Source organism: Belonocnema kinseyi, chromosome 3 (assembly GCF_010883055.1).
Source record: "Belonocnema kinseyi isolate 2016_QV_RU_SX_M_011 chromosome 3, B_treatae_v1, whole genome shotgun sequence".
NCBI lineage: Eukaryota > Metazoa > Arthropoda > Insecta > Hymenoptera > Cynipidae > Belonocnema > Belonocnema kinseyi.
The window spans coordinates 77,276,253-77,296,860 of NC_046659.1; the positions used below are offsets into that span (position 1 = coordinate 77,276,253).

Here is a 20,608-nt window from a genome sequence, read left to right on the forward strand (position 1 = left end):
TATAGAGATGGCATTACTAGACTAGAACACCGCTATGAGAAATGTATCAGCCTTGGAGGAGATTATGTTGAGAAATAAAAAAAAAATTCTTAAAAACGTTGTATTTCTTGGTCAGGCCGGAAACTTATCAATCCACCCTCGTACATCCCAAGTAGGACTAGCACCGACTGTCACTTTTACACTTTGCAAAACAGCACTTTTTGTGCGCACCAACCTTTTTCCTTTTCAATCGATTTTATCCTGGTATATGAGACATTTCTTTTGTGGGAAGTTTTTTAATTTAAAATTGTTAGAAATACTTTTCTTCGTCAATGTTTAATATTTCCACAAACGGTTCAGTAAAAAATTGTCCTGAACTGACACGGAAGTGCTACATAATTTTCGCGCTTGTGCAATATCGTTTTCTTAAATGAAAAGGTCTATTGTACTCACTCGGTTCTAGCATTATTAAAATGCCGATGATCAAAAAGTTCATAAGAGAAAAGTGATAGATAATATATAGGAGAGGGGTAGATATTTTTAGATTAGTCTACCATTTCTATGTTGCCTATTTAAAGAATTCGTTGGTTTCGCAACATTATTTCGACCCTAGTTCGACCACTACTTTCACCCTGGATTAGGAAAATCAAATTTCAAATTTTAATATTTGTATATCTGATACATAGTGTTTTTTTTAGTTTAGATGATAAATTTGAGTTCCCTAATTATCAGACCTTATTTTCAGTACCTGGCTCATGGCTGCAGTAGTTGGAGATAGCCACACATGGCAGGATTGTGTGAAAATGTATGGCTTGAACGAAATGAGGAAATTTGAGAATTTATAAAAAAAATGTGTTTGTTGAATTTTTTATCTTGAAATACGGTGCATAACTTACAAAAAGTTTTTTCTTGGATTTTAAACCATTTAAACATTTACTACCAAAAAAGATGAATTCACAAAAAATGTGTATGTTCAATTTTTTATTCTAAAATACCGTGTATAACTTACAAACATTTTAAACCATTTTAACATTTACTACCAAAAAAGATGAATTGATAAAAAAATGTGACTGTTGATATTTCTATAAAAAAGGTCTTAGTTTTAAATCAAAATTAGTTAGATTATACACACAAAAATACAGAATAACAGTCTCATGCAAAATTCATAGTAAAAATAGTATTAAAAAAAACTGTCTATGGTGATTATTTCTATTCAATAAATCAGTATTTTTCAAGTATCTCAAAGTAAGTTTCAATGATTTAAGCAATTATTATTTGTTTAAACCATTTTATTCCCCTTTAAATCGTAAAAAATTATTATTTTTCAGTGATAAATGATACAATTGATGGTTTGTAAGGATAGCATTTTTTGCCTGACATATTGTTGATTATTTAAACAATTTTCATTTGAATAAGCACTTTGCTTAATGAATATCGCATGCACTAAGTGTTAAGTGTGATATTTTTTGTCAAAGACAATTTGAAATTATTCAAAACAACCCAAATTGAAAAACAAAGATTTTTAAAAATTTATATTTGCAATGGTAGTTTATTCCAAAGAATGCATTGATAGATTTATTTTACATTAAAATATATTATTTATATACTTTTCGACCTAAATAATAAAAATAAAATAATATAATATAAAAAATAAAAATGCATGGTACAGTAGGTTTTTAACCGCCGTTATACAGGACTTGAATGGACCAATCTTAAAAGAAAATAATAATAATATCTTTCGAAAAGGGATTTACCATGCAGAACACTTCTTAACTGGATTCATTTTTGAACCCGGTGGACAATTAAAGTCTTTTGCGAATTCCGGCCTGTTATAATATGGACCTAAGACTCTAAATTCTGCAGGACTATGAGAGTTTGTTATAATGTAGTCTTTTAGACACTCTGGTGTATCTTTTTTGCACCACATGCTGGCTGCACTGATCCAAAAAAGTTGTGATGGAGAATATTTTTACTCAGGCAATGTGGGTTCGGGTTTGTTTCGTTTCACCCAATCTTGATAGGCTAGGTAACATATTATTACGCCTACGTTGTCTGCAATGTTTTCTTGTTGAGTACTAACACCATTCACCTGCAAGGTGATAGATATTTCTTATTTTAGTTCATCGTTGCGTGAACTTTTATATAAAAATAATTAATTTTTTGATTCGCAGGGTAGCTAGGTAATAGGGTTACTCAAAAAATGTGAGATTCTTCGATTTGTGAAATAATACCCCCCCCCCCAAAGCTTTCATTTGGTGAAAAAACTGTGTTTTTTTCAAATTCTTTGAAAAAGTGCATCTTGGACTCCAATTGGGTTTAGCCACCCTCATTTGTAAAAAATTCGTATTTTCAACCAGGTTTTATGAACAATTTATTGCTTTGCCTAAATATTGTAAAAAGTGAGCAGAAAAGGTAATAAAATGGAAAAGTATAGAAAAGTGGAAAACCCTTTCCCAGATAATGGGAAAAAACTTTTCTAAACAAAAATGAGTTTTGGAATTTCCGCAGTTCCTATCACAAATTGTTCGTAGGGAGGTGACCCCGCGAATTAAAGGAACTTCATTTTTCTTTCATATTTATTCAACCAAATAGATGAATTTTCAATCTAAAAGTTGATTTTCTTATGGTGAAGATTAATTTTCTATAAAAATAGACTAATTATAATTAGTCTATTTTTATAGGAAATTAATCTTAAAAATTGATGTATTTTGTTGATAATTATTAATAAAATACATACATTTTTACCAAGTGCTTACATTTTTAAATCAAAGAAAATTCCCAGACGAACAGTTGAATTTTAAACTAAAAATGATGAATTTTTGACAAAAAATGGAATAGTTAAATTTTCCGTTTAACAAATTGCTTTTCAATCAAAATAAAAACAAATTATTAGCCACCTGCATCGTAAGGAAAAAGATAAGGGTTTAACAAAATAGTTGAATAATTAAACAAATAGATGGGTCATTAACGAAGATTAATTTGCTATGAAGTAGACCAAATTATAACTAAATTTTTAAAAAGTTCAAGTCAAAAAGTCGAAAGTTTTTAGAAAAAACTTGACTTCGAAACCGGAAAAATATTTTTTGAACCAATTAATATCAAGTAACAACAAATATTTTCACAGAAAAGTTGAAGTTCTAACCAAAATCATGAATCTTTTACAAACAAGATTAATTGTTTGGCCAAATGGATGAATTTTCTACAAAATACATAAATTTTGTACCAAATAGTTGAGTATTTAATTATTTTAATTTTCTACCAAATTCTAGAATTTTCAAGCCGGAAAGGTAAATTTTCTATAAAGCAGTGAAATTTTCTATTTTCCACTCAATAAAATTTTGAATTTAAATATAACTTAAAAAACGCGAATTTTCGACAAAAGACATTTGGTAAAAAAAGCAAGTTTTCAGCAAAGAAATTTAATTTTGAACCCAAGAGATAAATTTTGATTTAAAATGAAGAATCTTCAAACATGACAATGAATTTTTAAGAAAAGAGTTCAAAATTTAACCAAATAGTTGAAATTTCAACTAAAAAGGATATTTTTAAATCTAAAAATGTAATTTGAAAAACCTTTAAAAACGTATGGAACTTTTAACAGAACAATACAAAAGTTTTTATTGAAACTAAAAGCATACAGAACATTTTTTAAATTCCACACAATGTACATACTTTCAAGCCGACTTCTTTAAAGGTGTAATTTCCGTTCTGCTTTATAATGCAATCTGCTCTCGCAAGAAATTTTTGTTTTTTTCTGGAGTCCACCAATTCTTAAGGTTTCCATTTTTGTCGTATTGGCTACCAAGAGTATCGAAACCATGGCTGACTTCGTGTCCAATAGTCGAACCAATCACAGCATAGTTCATGTACTGAGGTCTGTGTTCATCAAAGTAAATGTCTTGCAGAATTCCAGCAGGGATTACTAAAAAAAGATTGAGTAAATATGACACTATAATTTTATAATTCTTGAAATCTTGACCATAAACCAGTCTGGAAGAATCTAGTGAAGTCATGGAATTTTTATCCAAAAAGTAGGTGTATTACGAAAACCTTGAAAGCATTTTTGGCGCTTTTCCTCAATGCTGATTGGGCAATATGAAAAAATCGAAGGAGAGAATGTCGCCAAATTTACACATGCAATTAAGAAGTGAGTTTCAATTTAAGGGCAGTGACAAAGAATATCACAGTTATGTGTATAATAGGACTAAAAAAAGGTTTAATTTAATAACGCAAAATTTTATTACTATGGTTTCAGTTTAGACAACTTATTTTAAACTATGAAAAAGGAATATTTCGACAAAATAATTAAATTCTGAACCAAACTGGGGAATCTTTGATAAAAAAATCATTCACAACAAAACGTGTAATAGTTCATATTTTCAACAAAAAAAGATTGTAATTTTCAATGAAAACTATAAAATAAAACCAAAAAATATGCATTTTCTACAAAAGAGTTGAAGTTTTAAACAAGAAAGGTTTTAAATCAATAAAGAAATAAAATATCATCCATCATGTTCACTTTTCGAGTCGTTAGGACAAATGTTAGAAAAAATTTTAATTTATGACACAAAAATATGCCATTTCTACCAAAAGAATCAAATTTTCGACTAAAAAAGGCAAATTGTAAATAAAAGGAGTAAATTTTTGATTACATATTATCATTTCAATCACTAATTATTATTAATTTAGGTTCAAACACAATATCTTTCTTGGTCATGTTTTTTGTTTTTGAAAGTTGAACTCTACTTCAGTATTAATTTTTTTCAAGATACAACATTTTAGATAAAAATTTATCACTTTGTTTGCGAATCTAACTTTTTGTTGAATTTTATTTATTAATTTTTTTAAATAAATTTTTTCAGCTGAAAATATAACTATTCAATTTGTGGGCTTTCGTTTCCAGTGCCGATAGAAGATACACGGTGTTTTTCGAGTGCGATCATTTTTTGGATGAGGAGAAGCTAAAGTTCAGTGAGTACGGTGAGGGTGTGGCGAGTGAGGGTGCTGAAGTAAAAGTGCAAGTGTGAATGGAGTGATAGAAATCGCAAATTTAAACGGAAAATAAAAAGGTTGACGAAAGTTGATTTTGAGGTTAGGTTCGCTTGGTGGTATACTGAGTTTCTTCGCAGTAAGTAGGTGTGTAGTGTTTGGAAAAAGTTTTTAAAATTCTGAGGATAGAAAGTGACAGAGGAGGGGAAGGTGAGGCTAAAGGCCAGTTAAGAGGGCAGATTCATATCAGTCATGCCCAGTCCATAACGTGATTTCGGAAGAAGGCAGAGCGGGTTCAGTGAGAAGAGTGAAACAAATAGGGATAGCAATAGCAAAGAGAGAGAAGCCCTGGCAGACCGAAGAAACCCAATGGAGCCTCTACAAAGTACCCGTAAAGACCTCATTGGGTCCCCATTCGGTTCCTTTAAAAAAAACTAAAAAACACAGCAAGATCAACTTTTAAACTGCTGAAATTTGGATTCTACTTCAAATTTTCTATTGGAAACTCACGGAGTAATCGCAATACTTTTTTTGCAGGGGTAAAAGGTTAAAAAAATATATAAGATCTATAACGCCTGTTGATTGTTACTTACAGATGATACGTTTGAAGTGTAGCAGTCAACAAGCATTATATGTCTTACATTTTTTAAAACTTTTTACCGCTGCGAAAAAAACCATTTCGATTATTTTGTGTGCTTCTATAGGGAATTTTAACGTAGAATCCAAATTTCAACAATTTAAAAGTTGATTTTTCTGTTTTTTTGAGTTTTTAAAAAAGGAACCGAATGGGGACCCAATGGGATCTTTACGGGTACTTCGTAGAAGCTTTATTCGGTTCCTTCTGTCTGCCAGGGAAGTAGCGTCGTAGACGAGGCAAGCAGTAAGGGAAGTGCAGATGAGGCATTCGCTACGCCTTTGCATCCAGTAATAACGGCAGAATCGGCAGAATCGAGACGAGGAAGGGGGCACAGGCGCGGGAGACCCACTAATTGGAAAAGGCTTGGATCGAAATCGGGAAGCTCGAGGTCGCGGGATTTATTGCACAGGTGGCAACAGTCGGCGAGCGCGATAAGCAGCGAGAGCGTCAATAGCGAAGGGGAAAAATGGGGGATGATAAAAGGAAAAGAGAGCAGGTGGTCGGAGACTTGCGGAAAATTGGATAAAACATGCGGAAGACTGACTGATATGAAGAGCCAAGGGGAAGAGGTAAAAGACGAGGTAAGAAAAGTGAGAGAAAAGTGGGAAGAATGGGGTCAATTATAAAAAGGAGAGAAAGAAAAGGTGTGGTATAAATTAGAAAGCATAGAAAATAGGCAGAGAGAGAATGAGGAGCTTAGGAAAAGGGACATGAAACTGCTAGAAGAAAGAGTGAGCAAATTAGAAGTAAGCAATGAGTCTAACGTGAGAGAGGAAGGAAGTATGGAAGAAGTGAGAGAGTGTGAGGTGGTCAAGCATGGGCAAAATGAAAAGTGGCGCTTGGGACTGATTGAGGTTGAAAGAAAAATAAAAGGGGAACACAGAGCGAAAAGGAAAAAGAACATAATAGTGAAATATTTGAAAGTGGACAGTGAAAGGGCAGTGTAAGAGATTAGGAAGGTGATGAGAGACATCGGCGCGCAAGTCAGAGTGGAAGGGATAAGAGCCTAGGAGGAATTAAAGGGGGAAGAAAATGTATGTTTTTAGTGAACTTGGGGAGTAAACAGAACAAATATGAAGTTATGGAGAAAAAGAAGTTGTTGAAAGAAAGAAATGAAAAAATCGAAGAAGATCTGACATAGCGGGAACGGAGAAGAAAGTGGCTAATCGAGCGAAAGGCATGGACGAAGATATGGATTTGGAACAATAAAGTAGAATAACTGAGAGAAGATATGAAACGGATACTGAATGAAGGGGACAAAGAGCATGAAAAGGGGAACGCGAGGGTCATGGGGTTTTTTAACGGCAGGAGGACCTGAATGAAAGGAATAAAGGAGATAAGCCCAAAAAGAGCGACATAGTAGATAAGAAAGAGTGCAAACGCTTAAAAAGAATATTACCGAAAGCATATAAGTGGAAGATGCAAGCAGCAAGAAAGGAGCACGTGAGAGGAAGAGGAATGGGTGGCATCGTGTCAGGGATAAGAAAGGAACTGTTTTTGGAGGAAGAAAAGAGAGAGTATATAGAAGAAAAGGATGGGACGGTGGTTAGAAGAATAAAATTGGGAAAAAATATTGTGGATGTAGTATGCGTGTACAGAAAAAGAAGATAAGAGGGAGGATGGAGAATAATAAGTAAATGGACAGAGGAGAAAGAGGAGAGGCTGGTCCTAATAGAAGGGGATTTAAATGCATGGAGCGGAGAAAGAGGGAGAGAAGTATGGAATAGAGAAAAGGAGGCTGCAGATACTGGGAGAGGCGGGATGTTTCATTTGTAACGGCAATACAAGAGGAGATGAAGAAGATGAATATAATATACGTACGCGGGTATAGGGGACACCGTAATATATTACATTCTGGCGGAAGAAAGAATAAGGAGACTGATGGTTAGAATGGAAGTGGGCAAAGTAATAGGCTCAGAATACTTTCCGGTAATCGCGACAATAAGATGTGGTGGCTCAAAGGGCAGTAGGGGGAATAGGAAAGAAAAGAGAGAAAATAAAGTGAAAATTGGCATTTGGCAGTGGCAAAATTGAGAGAATTTTAAGAAAAAATAGAAAATGAGGAGATAGGGGGTCCGGAAGAGGAAGGAGTTTATACACTGCTAGAACAACTTAAAGGAGCGATAGATAAGGTAAAGGAAGAGGTGAGACCGAGAGAAAAAGAAGAGGGGTTTAGGAGAGGCTGGTGGGACGAGTAATGCAGGGAAAGTAAAGATAGGATCAAGGACAGTGTAAGGAAATGGAGGAAAGGGGAAATGGAAAAAGGAGAACTCAACATGAGAAAGAGAGAGCACGAAAGAATGATAAAGGAGAAAAGACAGAAGGAGAAATAAAGGTATATGGAAGAGGTAGAGAAAGCGGTAAAAGAAGGGCGGCAATGAGAAGTGACAAATAGGGAAAGAGGAGGCAGGAAGGGTATAAACAAAGGAATAGGAATGAAAGAGTGGACGAAGCACTTTAAGGGGCTGATAGGAGAAGTGGAATATAGGGTAAAGAGAGAAGGAAGAAAAGTGGTCGAGAGGGGGCGAGGAAATTGAAAACGAGATTAGTAGAGATGAGGTGAATGAGGCGATTGCAAGGTTGAAAAGAAACAAGGCAACAGGGCAAGATGACTTGTAAAATGAAGCACTAAAATATGGAGGATTAGGGCTGAGGGAAGAGAAGTGGAGGATGTGCAACAAGGTATGGAAAGGAGAAAGGTGGCTTGAGGAGTGGAAGGAACGGCTGGTAGTACCGTTGATTCAGAAAGGAAAAGGCAAAAAGGTGGTGGAATAAAGAGGTATCACGCTCATGTCCGTGGGATATAAAATTTATGCATAATATCTTAGAAGGAAGATGGGACGACAGGTGGAAGAGAAGGGAAAACACTTAACCAAACGGGTTTCAGAAAAGGAATGGGAACCAGAGATGACGTCTATGTGCTCAACTATCTAGTCAATAGGAACCTAGGGCGGAAGAAAGGAATGCCAGGCGCATTGTTTGTAGACTTTAAGGCAGCATTTGCCTCAGTTAACAGTAGAATCTTATGGGTAGCCATAAAAGAGAGAGGAGTAGACGAAGGTTTAATAGAGAGGATAAAAGAAATATTTGTGGATACTAAGATAAGGTTGAAGATAAAAGATAAGAAAGGTGAGGAATTCTGGACAGGAAGGGGGCTCAGGCAAGGGTGTCCTTTGAGCCCACTTCTATTTATCATTCTTCTTGCAGATTTAGAGAAGAAGTTAAAGATGACAAGGAAAGGGGGGACAACATTAGGACGAACAAACTGCATTAACTAGCATTTGCAGATGACGTAGTGCTATTGGCGGATGATGAAAGAGGTATGAATTTGCTGATAAGAGTGTTCGAAGAATATGTGAGAGAAAAGGGTTTAACAGTAAATGTGAAGAAGACTAAGATGATGTGTTTCATAAATAAAAGGGGTAGATTAGAGTACGAATGAAAAATAAATGGCGTGGTTGTAGAGTTGGTTGATTTTGATTTGAAACGAGAGAAGGAAGCGAGCTGCAGGTGAGAAAAAGATTGGTATGCACGAGTAAAGTAATAGGACAAATGTGGGGTATAAAAAAAGAAGGTTAAAGATTTACTGGAAGATGAGAGTGTGAATGTTTGATCCATAAATATGGTAAGTGTTAGACCATGGTGTAGAAATCTAGGGATGGAAAGAACACAAGAGAATAGAAAGTTTGCATGAGAGATTTTTGAGATGGGTTTTTGGAGTGAGCTGCAGTTGCCCAGGTTATATACTGAGAAAAGAAATAGGACGAGAAAAAATGGTGGTAAGGAAAGTAAAAAGAGCCTGGAACTTCGAAGAGAAACTAAGAAGGGGAGAGGGTTGCAAAGCTGCACAAGCTTGTGCCCGCGAGGTTATGGATAAAGGGAGGGGGGTAACGTGTGGCGTTCAAAATGGGAGGAGGAGATATATGAAATGCGGCGTGAATGTGGTATACATAAGAGGGGTACAGAGTGGAAGGAAATAGAGGAAGAGATTAAGGCAATGCAAGGTGAAGAAAGATGGGAAAAAATCGCAGATTCAAGGTACAACAGCTGGTATAGTGTGGTTAAGGGGCAGAGGGAAATTTTTTGTTAAAAATTTAACTGGTTTGTAAAAGATTCTTCTTATTGCCTTAAAATTTTTTAATATTCATAGAAACTTTAACAGCTTGATGGAAAATAAACTTTTCTGTATACAATTAATTTTTTTTTGGTTGCAAATTAAACTATTTCGGACAAAATTAAATTATTTATTTGAACATTCAGTTATTTTGTTAGAAATTCTTTTTTTTGTATCTGAAATGTTAGCTATTCCATTTTTTGTTCAAAATTTATGCTTTACATTTTGAAAATTCTAATCTTTGGTAGACAATCGATGTAATTGTTTAAAAAAGATTTATTTTTTAAATGCAATAACTTTTATGAAATTTTTTCATTATTTTGTTAAAAATTCGTCTTTTGAGATCAAATTAATCTTCACGATTGAGAATTCAACTATTTCATTAAAAAATTCATCTTTTGTGGTCGAAATTTCAACCATCAGATTAAAGACATCTCTTTTGCAAGTTACAAAACATTTTTTATCCCACTCCTTTGCGAGACCTTCTGATGTTACGACAGCCCCCAGCTCTTCAGAGTGTCACATAATATGTGGACGATTTTTTGTTAATAATTCCATTCTTATCAATGGATTTCAAGCTACAATTTATCCTTAAATACTGTGTAACTAACTCAAGTGGACTAATCACGTTTTTTCGCTAACTCTTTAAATTGAGGAACTAAGCGCGCTAATAATTTTGATAGTTCATCAATAAAATAAACTTACCAATACTGTTTTCCTCTACACGATTAAAAGCGTTTACAACAGTAGTATCACTGTAGTCTGTCCAATCTGCTTTGTTCACAGGCTGCCTCAATTGATTGAAAAAATGTTGCGCCCAGAAAATAGACACGTTCGTAGCTGCTTCTAGCTAATTATTCGGATTTACTTCTACCTTCTGGAAGAATTGGTCAAGTTTGTTCTTATTGAAAAGTTCTTCGGGATAACCAATGAAATTTTTCATCGATGCAAATTTATCCAAAGCCCCTCGCCTTGTCTTTACGTCCATCTAGTTAATCTAAAATAAAGGGCAGGGCAAATAAGTGAGATGAAGAAGAAAATTAAAAATATATAAGCATGATAACTTTTTGAAGCTCTTCAACTGGGGTGATTTCTATATGGATTGGTCAGCGATATAGGTCGAAACGATGTTGTAGAACAAAAGTGTTACTTAAATATGCATCCACTTACTCTACGCTTATTCTCCCTACTTCCCTCCACTAATTTCCTTTTAATTTTTCTAATGTTGCCTCCCCCATACCCCTGTTACCCCTTACCTCCCCTGAATCCCCATACTTCCACTTCCCTAAGTGACCAATGCTTTTCCTACTCCCACTCCCCTCACTTCCCCTAACAACCCCTACTCCTTCTTTCCATATATTCTCATAATTTCCCATACATCGCCTCCATAATTTCCCCTCACTTAACCTACTTTAAGTTCCCTTATTCTCTTCCCCCAACTTGCCCTATCCCTATTTCCCGTAAATTCATCTGCTTTCTCTCCACCACTTTCTCTTAGTTTCTCTACTTTCACTCTACTCACTGAACCCACACTAAACTCTCACTAAACCTATTCTCATTTCTGCTACTCCCCCACCCCTTTACGCTCACTTCTCCTGATTCCCCTTCTTTTATATAACCGTACTACTCCTACTTTCTGTCAACTCACTTCTCAATTAATACCAAAGACGGCTCTCTGGGCCTTTTTTTAATTAGTCAGACACTGGTGCGGGCGTGATCGTACATCAAGTACAGTGACCATATAGGGAGGTGAAAGAACTGCGCATGGGGAAATAAGCACTTATAAGAGAAGCGGAGGGAAAATTGTGGATTGGAAACATAGGAGGAAATTCACTGTATTATACAAAACTGTCAAATTGAAAAGATAGAAAAAGCCGCAAGACAACAAATACTAGAAAAGCGAGCTCAAACATAGGAGCTTCAATAAAGCCTGTTTTTTATTCTACTACTCTTCCAAACCTTAAGTTTGGAATAGATCATGAAAAAAACTTACCCCTTGAAGCATTTTTCTGAACTGGTTTTCAATATTGACTGCTAATTTTCCTGCAACTTTTTTAGATAGTGGTGTGAAATACTTCCTGGCATATAGAGCACCAATGCTAACTCCTAGAACATTAGATGTCGCATCCAAACATTCCTTTCATCTAACTTGCCTTTCAGCTTGACCGTTGAGCACAGTTGTAAACTTCATTTTGCTGTTTCGAATCGCATTTGTTAATAAATTGACATTTTCCTGAGCTGCTCTGCACAAAAGGTAATTAACCAGTACCCTTTTTCATCGAGTTACTTTAATTATTTTTTCTTATTTTTCGAAAAAGATAGGCACGCTGACTATTATTACTTCATTGTCACCAATTACGATCGTTTGGAGAATTGAGTTTAAGTATTCCTTCCAAAGAATACTTGGATATTTCTTTGATAGCTGTTTAACTGTCATTGGGTTAAGAGAGCAGCACTATTGCTTCTATCTTCTTCACTTATGGAGATCTAGGGATGTAAGATATTTTAAGAATCAAATTCTATTTTAAACGAGGCACGATTTTTTAAAATAATATGTGGAATGCCAATATAATTATTCTCATGAAACTTTGTAGCTCTAAGTAAAATATAAGGATCATTCCATTTTATTTTGCCGAAGTCGGTCGTGATAAATAAGTTTTTTAAACTTATTTATCACATACATTTTTTAAAATACGTTATTTTTAAATTTCAAAACTAAAACTGTCCTCAAAAGGTCAATGTTGGGTCAAACTTTTCTGAGCTGTAGACCTATTTCTATATTTTAATACTAAAAAATGACGGGTGTAATGGAAGTGTCCTGCAGTGCTAAGAAAAAAATATAGTATTTTTTAAATTTATTACTAGATATATTTAGAATTTTTTATTTGATTCTGCTTTAAAGTCAAACTTGGCGCAAAAATTAAAACGAAAAATTTCCCGAAAAAATACATTTTTTAGGCCACTAATGAATAAAAAATCTGCCAAGAAACTCAAAACGGATGAGAAAATTTAATAAAACGGAGGAATTAGGCTGATTTTTTTAGTGTATAATACTTTCTGCAACAACTTTACTCCCATTTTTCGTACTCTCATCAAAATTAATTACTCACATTGGCAAGTTTAATTTCAAATTCCAGAGATTCCTTTAATTCATTTTCGGCTCTTGCTCTGTTTGCACTCAAAAGAACAGCAATTTCGACCGTAAAATTATAGTATGCATTGACAATCCTGTTATTGGACCCTTTTATTAAATATTCGCGATTAATACCGAGGGGTGGTTGGTCGATCTAAACAAAGTAATTTTTTGCTTTGAATATTAAATTTTAATCCTAAATTGCTCTTTTTTTCTTTATGAGTAATTACGCACATTCAAAATACTTTTAGTGCTGTTTAACGAATCCATGGATACTTTGAAAGTAAATAAATAATCCGTTCCATATCCCAATTTGCCCATAGCATAATTTGTCTGTTTCCAATCGAACTTTTCCCCTTTCCAGGAGTCACCTTCTAGGACAGGCTAGCCCCCTAATTTTGTTAATTCACCTAATACTGTCGTGAAACCATTTTTTTCAATGGCAGCTATAGAAAAAAATGAAATTGCTTCTTTATACGAAAAATTTGTGTTGTATAATGTTCGGATTTTAAAATATGCTCACCTGTGTCCATGCAAGCCTTATAAAAGTTTTTCGCTAAAGTTATGGATCTTGGTTCATTTTTCTGAATTTTCTCTTCAATGCTAATTTTCAGTTGGCTCTTCACTTTTTCTTCGATAAGACTATCTCTATTGGCAAAACTCTTATCTTTCGGAATTACTGCGTTTTGCGTATAATTACCACAGGCAAATTGGTAGAAGTCATCGCACGGTGCTACATTGGGGTTCATACACTGTCGTATTATGGAAGCTGAAAAATGACAAGTGTATGATCCAAAAATGGAGGAGAATATTATGTATTACGTTGATTTAAACACTGTCTATTATCGGCGAGAAAATTCGAGTCCTCTGGCTTTGACGTTGAATAAGTATGTGAAGAATAAACGGTAGGTTAATGAAGAAGGTCTCATTTTAATGGTGCAAATGTTGTACGTTAATGAGCCGAAAAGTAATATTCTAAAAAATTATTTGTAGCTTACAGATCTGAAAATCTGATGAAAAGTAAGGAAATTTGATAGCTTTTAAAAAAGTGAACTTTGAAGCATAGTTTTTTATAGAAAAAATAATAGGAAAAATTTGAAAAAATTCATGGTGGGACATTAAACATTTCTGAACAAATTGCCGTTGAAAAATTTGCAAAATATAAATAATTGTTCGTTTTTTGTGAATGAATATGCGAGCGCACTATCCTCAGTTCTAATAAAGATAATGAAGTGATTTACATTGGAGATAGTTAGTTGAACTATCTGTAATAGTTTACAATTTGAAGGAAGTATGTGCTTCTTGTTGTCTTCGTATAAAATGCGATATTTGAAGTTAGTTTTTTATGAAGAAAAGCAAGTGCGAGAGCCCAGCGTGGTACCGTTTTTCAGGGGATCAACACAGGGAAAGGGTTTGAAGGCACAAGTTGGGTAGGTCGGGCTGAGGAGAACCGAGGACGATCCCCTGAAAAAACGGCACCACGCTGGGCTCTCGCACTTTCTTTCCTATATAAAAAACTGACTTCAAATATCACAAATTGTACGAAGACAACAAGAAGCACATGCTTCCTTCAAATTGTAAATTATTACAGATAGTTCAACTAACTACCTCAAATTTAAATCACTTAATTATCTTCATTAGAACTGAAGATAGCGCGGTCGCATATTTATTCACAAAAAACGAACAATTATTTACATTTTGCAAATTTTTCACGGCAATCTGTTCAGAAATGTTTAATGTACCATCATGAATTTTTTCAAATTTCTCCTTTTATTTTTCAATAAAAAACTATGCTTCAAAGTTCACTGTTTTTAAAAGATATCAAATTTCCTCACTTTTCATCGTATTTTCAGATCTGTAAACTACAAATAATTATTTGGAATATTACTTTTCGGCTCATTAACGTACAACATTTTCACTTTTAAAATGATACATCTTTCATTAACCTACCATTTTTTCTTCACATACTTATTCAACGACAAAGCCAGAGGACTCGAATTTTCTCGCCGATAGTAGTAGGGTAGGTGATTAATCCAGCTCCAGCTACCTGTGTATGGTTTGCCCACAAGGCGGCTTCCCTCACTCAGCTGAACTGCTAACGCCGAACCTGGTCAGCGTTTTTCCAAATGTACGAATTATAGCGATTTCAACTACATTTTTTGGACTTAAATAGTTAAAAATTAAAGAATAAATATTCAAGCTCACCTGAGATTTTATAAAAAATATTTCAGTCTATTTTACTCAAATCACCCGCAGTGATTTTAATTTTTGGTGCAGTATTTTACTTAACTTGGGGAAATTCCGAAAGCAAAAATTTTGTCAGATTTGAAAACGTATTAGCTAACATAATAAATTTGTCTTATTTCACAAACATGCACATTTCTCTAAATTATCTCTGAAGAATTTTGCACTCCAGTGCAAATGTGTAAATAGTCTTATTCCTATCCTGATTTGAAAATTCAACAACAAACAACATACTTCTTTTTTATTGTATACACAATCACATTGACAAAAACTAAATAAATAAATACTGCCTCTGTTAATTTGAATAAAATAGACTAAACATTTTCCTTTAAAATCTCACATAAGTTTGAACATTTATTGTTTAATTTATAACTTTTTAAATCGAATAGCATATCGTTTAAATCATTATAATTCGCGGATTTCGAATATTATATTTGTAAATTATCAAGCTCTATAATCAAAAAATGTTATATTCGAATGTTAGTCCTCATTAGGTACAAAGAACTCCTGCAGACCAAGCTCGGCGGTAGAAGCTCAACTGAGTGAAGGGAAGATGCAAAGTGGGGGAACCGCGACCAACCACAACATCGATATTGTTACGTGATATTTTTAAGAAAAAAATCTTATTGTGAATCCATGTATCCAAAATTATAGTATATAACGTTAAAACCTAAAAAATGTTCAATAAAAGATTTTAGTAATGTTATTCAGATTTAATAAAAAATCAGTATCTTTTTCATTATTCTATACAAAAATATCCACTCATAAAAATCTTTTACCATCATTTTTGTAATTACTGTTTCGCGGAAAATCATTGAACATTTTTTTTTAACATTTTAAAGAACTTTTAAAGAATTTCAACGAAATTCACAAGATCATGTGAAATTTCAAAGAATTTTAGTTACTCTAAAGGGGTTTAAAGGCTCGCATTAAGGGTTTTTAATGAATTTCTTAGGATCTGGAAAGATTTCATCAAACTTAAAAAATATCAAGGGTTTTCAAGGAATATCCTCAGATTTGAATATAGTTTCACGAGAAAAAGATATTTTTAGAATATTAAGTATCTTAGGACCCTTCAAAATATTCCAAAGAATTTCATATATTTCAAGAATTAGAAAAGATTTCAAGAGATTTCAAAGAATTTGAAAGAATTTAGAGCATTTTGACAGAGTTCAAAAAATATTCAAGAGTTTTAAAAATTTTTCAAGGGATTATAAAAGATTTAAAAGGATTTCAAAGTATTTTCAAGGATTTTAATGATTTGAAGGAATGTAAAATTATATTTCATGTATTTTTAAGAAATTTTCTCAAATTTCAGAAGATCTGGAAGGATTTTATGGGACCTGTAAGGTCCAAGGAAATATTTCTTAAAAATTTAAATAATTTGAAGGATTTCAAGGAATTGTAACGAAGATCATCAAATTTTATGTAACTGCACTGGATTAAACAAAATTTTGTAATATTTATATTAAATTTCAAAGTAATTATGGACAAGATACGCATAAAGAAATTTCAAACGATTTTAAAGATCTTAGGATATTCTAAAATATTCTAAGTAGTTTTCAAGAGATTTTAATAGATTAATAGATTTCAATCATTTAAAAGTATTCCAAAGGAATCTTAAGGTATTACGTTATTTTTGAAATTCCAAGGAATGTTCAAGTTCTTTACAAAATTTCAAGAAATTTTGAAAGATTTTCATGAATAGGAAATATTTTAGTGTATTTTAAAGGAATCCACGAAAGTTTCAATAGATAAGACAAATTTGAAGCCATTTTAAGAAGTATCGCATTTCATGTAATTTCATGAGCTTTAAGTAATTTCATACCACTTCAGTGTAATTTCAATATTTCAAAATATTTCGAAAGATTTAAAGAAATTTAAAAGATTTTGGGGCGTTAAAAAATTTATAAAAGCCATCTTTTTGCAATTTTTAAAATATTGAAATAAATATATTTATGAAAGATTAAAGGATTACATACATTTTATTATCACTTATTATAATCGAAATTCTTTGAAATATTCAGGTCATTGTAGGTCAAGTTTAGCCTTTAGAAAAATACATTAACTGTATTTAATAATTTGATATATGGGCTTGTAATGAAAAAAATTAGTAAAAAAAGAAATTTTGGACGATTAGTTTTTTTCTAGATGACACAGTTCTTTATAAGTTTTAATTTTCGTGCAGTATATGCATTTATTTACATTTTTTTTTCGTTCCACATTATTTTAATTTGATTTGTTTTCATTTTAATAGCTTATAATTATTCTACTTTGTTAGTTCACGAATGAAAAAAATATATTGTACATTTAGTGACATTATACTTCTTAATTCATTTTGGCATTCTAAGCTTGAAAATAGCATTGAAAAATATTTTTTTATGACACATGCATGATTTCAGCCCTTTTCGAAGCCTATAAAGCGGGGATAATGCTCTACGGTTTACTCCCTAGGGAGTGAAAAGTGCCGTCAGAGGTGATTTATGAAAGTTATACATCTATGAGCTTGCAAATTACGATACTCAGCCCACTCACCGTAAAAAATCTAAGGAAATTTTGGTTGCAGATAATAGAATGTTGCGGTAATTCATGGAACGTTACCATATATAACTTGTCACATTACCATAAAAGACCGAAAATTTCCATAAATTTCTGGAAATTTATCAGCATTTTGAAATTGAATTTTAGGTAATTCACCCATAAATTACCTGTAATCTTATCAAAAATTTCATAAATTTCCGGAAATTAAAAAAAAGGTTTCAAATTGAATGTTCGGCAATTTATCTCAATTTAACATAAATTACCTATAATATTACCATAAATTACCAAAAATGTCATAAATTTCCAAAAATGTCACAAATTTCTGGAAATTGCTAGAAATACTTAAAATTGAATTTTGGATAATTTATGATAAGTACCATAAGTTACCTTTAAAATTACTGTAAATCATGATTCCCTTATTTGAAATCTAATATGGGCTGAAATCATGGCTGTAATTCGAGAAATGTCTGAGATCATTCATTTCTTATAAAAAATATCTAATACGCCAAGGGGGAGAGGGATTTTTTCGACGAGTGTAGGTTTTCAGTACGAGTCGTACTGAAAACATACACTCGTCGAAAAAATCCCTCTACTCCCCCTAGGTGCATAATATACTATTGTTGGATTGGTTTTCGAAATTTGCATGTTCGTTTTCTTGTGAAGCAATGACTTTTTTATTAGATTTTAGTTAATTCCAACTCAACTACCAAATTGATCTAAAAAAACGGCACTAATATTTGTTGCAGATTTGATTATCTTTACCTTGATAACTTTTTTCAACCATGTTGGCTGTTCTCACTTGAAATATGGTTCACAGAGTAAAGCTATCATCAAAAAATTGTTTTTTACTTAATCGGTATTTCGAAAAAAAATCCATACAAATTTTCTTCAATGCGATTTTCAAGTTTAGCAGACCAAAGTGCATTAGGAAAATATAGCGGCACTATATGTAAAAAATTACTGTAAACTAGTGTTATTTGACGATTCCGGTGTAACAATTGCTATTGAAGAAACAAAAATTAGATTATAGAATTATATTAAAACATATTATATATATTATATAAAACATACCAGCCTTTTTACATTCAGTAGTTAAACACACATTGCTGTTCTTTGGTTTGTTATTTAAAGCATGAATCATTTTGAACTCCTGAAAAATACAGAAGAAAAAGAAAATGAGAATTCAAAATTTTTTCATATTTCTCTACTGAAATAATAACTTCTCTCAACTTGTAATTATCGAGTAACGTTTATTTTTTGCCCAATTGCTCTTAAAAAGCCTTGTGTATAGAATCTGAGAAATCATCATGAGTAGGTGAATACTTTTATCAAATATGACGGACTTAAAAAACACCTTAAACCACATTTTTTGATAATACAATTGTCATAAATAACGTTTAAATAGGTTCTTAACATATTTTGCAAAAATAAAATTCGTTAAAAAGCGCTATTTATGCAATTTAACATGTTCTTAAGTATTAACAGTACAAAGTAAAAAAAATTATACACACTACACGCGATAAATATTAGATAACAATTAGCATATTTTAGATTCATTTCTCACAAAGTCTAAATATTTTATTTTCGGAACTGTTAAAAAATCGTTTAAAGTTCGTTTTTTAAATTATATTTTACTAAGATAAAATAATTTATTTTTCCCTTTATTAACGGAAAAAGAATCACCTCCGGTTGTGAACTAGGAAAAACAATCTAAACATCTTTAACTATGAGAAATAAATGTTTTTTCTACGTTTTAATAAATTATGAGACATTGAGTGTATTCTTTTAGAAAATGTTGCAATAGCTGATAAAGTGTCTGCGCCTACATGTACCAAAATGTTGCCACAAATACAGCCTAGGCAGTTAGGAGCTATTCGTACCGAAAATTGTTATTTTTCCTTGTACAGTACAATTTATTCAATTTCTTATTATTTATTTGAAAAAATTTCTTCTAAGAGTGCTCTCCCAAGATTATTGAAACTTTTTAATAACAAAGGAAGAGATTAAAATCGTGTATAACAATGTATTTAGCATTAAACATTTTTTTCCTTGTCATCGTAAAAAATCGATATCAAAGTTCTGGAAAGAAACAGTTAATGGTACATTATAACCAACAGGCAGTTATTAAATTTATTTTCGTATTTTTAAGCAAATATACACATTTGTCATTTATTTTTCAAGCTGTGTTTAGAGATATGAATTAATTTTTCGTTTAGTCATCATACATGTACGAAGACATGAGATTGATCCCGGTATCTAATTTAACATAATGATGTCTAATTTCAATCCAGAAAAAATGGTAATCCGGGGCAATTCACTTGTCATCTGAAGCAGTGTAACTGTAATCCAAAATAATCCATTTATAAGTCGGAGTAATAGAATTGTAATCCAACGTAGTACACTTGCAATCAAAAGTTAAACAATTGTAATACGAAAAACTCCCTTTATAATCCACTTGTAAACTAGGATCATTCCAGTAATCCTGGGTAATCTTGTAATCTGGAATAATACACTTTTCAGGTGCCGTATTATAATTGTAATTAAAAGTAATCCACTTGTAAACCAAAGTAATTCTAGTAATTGGGAGTAATTCTAGCAATTCATTGTTATACCAAAGTAATACCAAAGTAATTCCAAAGTAATACCATTGTAATCTGACGAAATCCCCTTGCAATCGAGGTAATTCCAGTAATTAGAAGTAATCATTGTATTCTGACATAAAACACTTGTAATTAAGAGTAATAAAATTGTAATCCGAGGTAATGTAGTCGCAATTAGAAGAAATCCACGTGATCTTCTGAGTAATCTACTTGTAAGGTAGAGTAATATACTTTTAATGCGAGGAAATACACTTGTAATCTACTAGTTTAGTTCAGTGGAAGCTTCTAATGTGTCCCCTAAGGGTTTACATTTTTCTTACACCTTCTTTATTCCTTCAAACACCCTCCACACACTTACTTGGTGGTGGAAG

At 32.6% G+C, this 20,608-nt stretch overlaps 1 protein-coding gene across 1 annotated transcript in view; it reads right to left on the reverse strand.

Moving 5' to 3' along the window:
- Positions 1 to 3,667: 3,667 nt before the first annotated feature.
- The window catches only part of LOC117169889 (neprilysin-2-like), a 65,600-nt gene continuing 48,659 nt past the window's right edge, over positions 3,668 to 20,608 (reverse strand). Inside the window, exons 3-9 of the mRNA XM_033356398.1 lie at positions 18,709 to 18,787; positions 13,376 to 13,621; positions 13,087 to 13,226; positions 12,830 to 13,006; positions 12,061 to 12,174; positions 10,425 to 10,569; positions 3,668 to 3,901 (exon numbers count right to left, since the gene is read on the reverse strand). Coding sequence (XP_033212289.1) covers positions 3,693 to 3,901; positions 10,425 to 10,569; positions 12,061 to 12,174; positions 12,830 to 13,006; positions 13,087 to 13,226; positions 13,376 to 13,621; positions 18,709 to 18,787 — 1,110 coding nt within the window. The 3' untranslated portion in view covers positions 3,668 to 3,692. The remainder of the gene's footprint in view (positions 3,902 to 10,424; positions 10,570 to 12,060; positions 12,175 to 12,829; positions 13,007 to 13,086; positions 13,227 to 13,375; positions 13,622 to 18,708; positions 18,788 to 20,608) is intronic.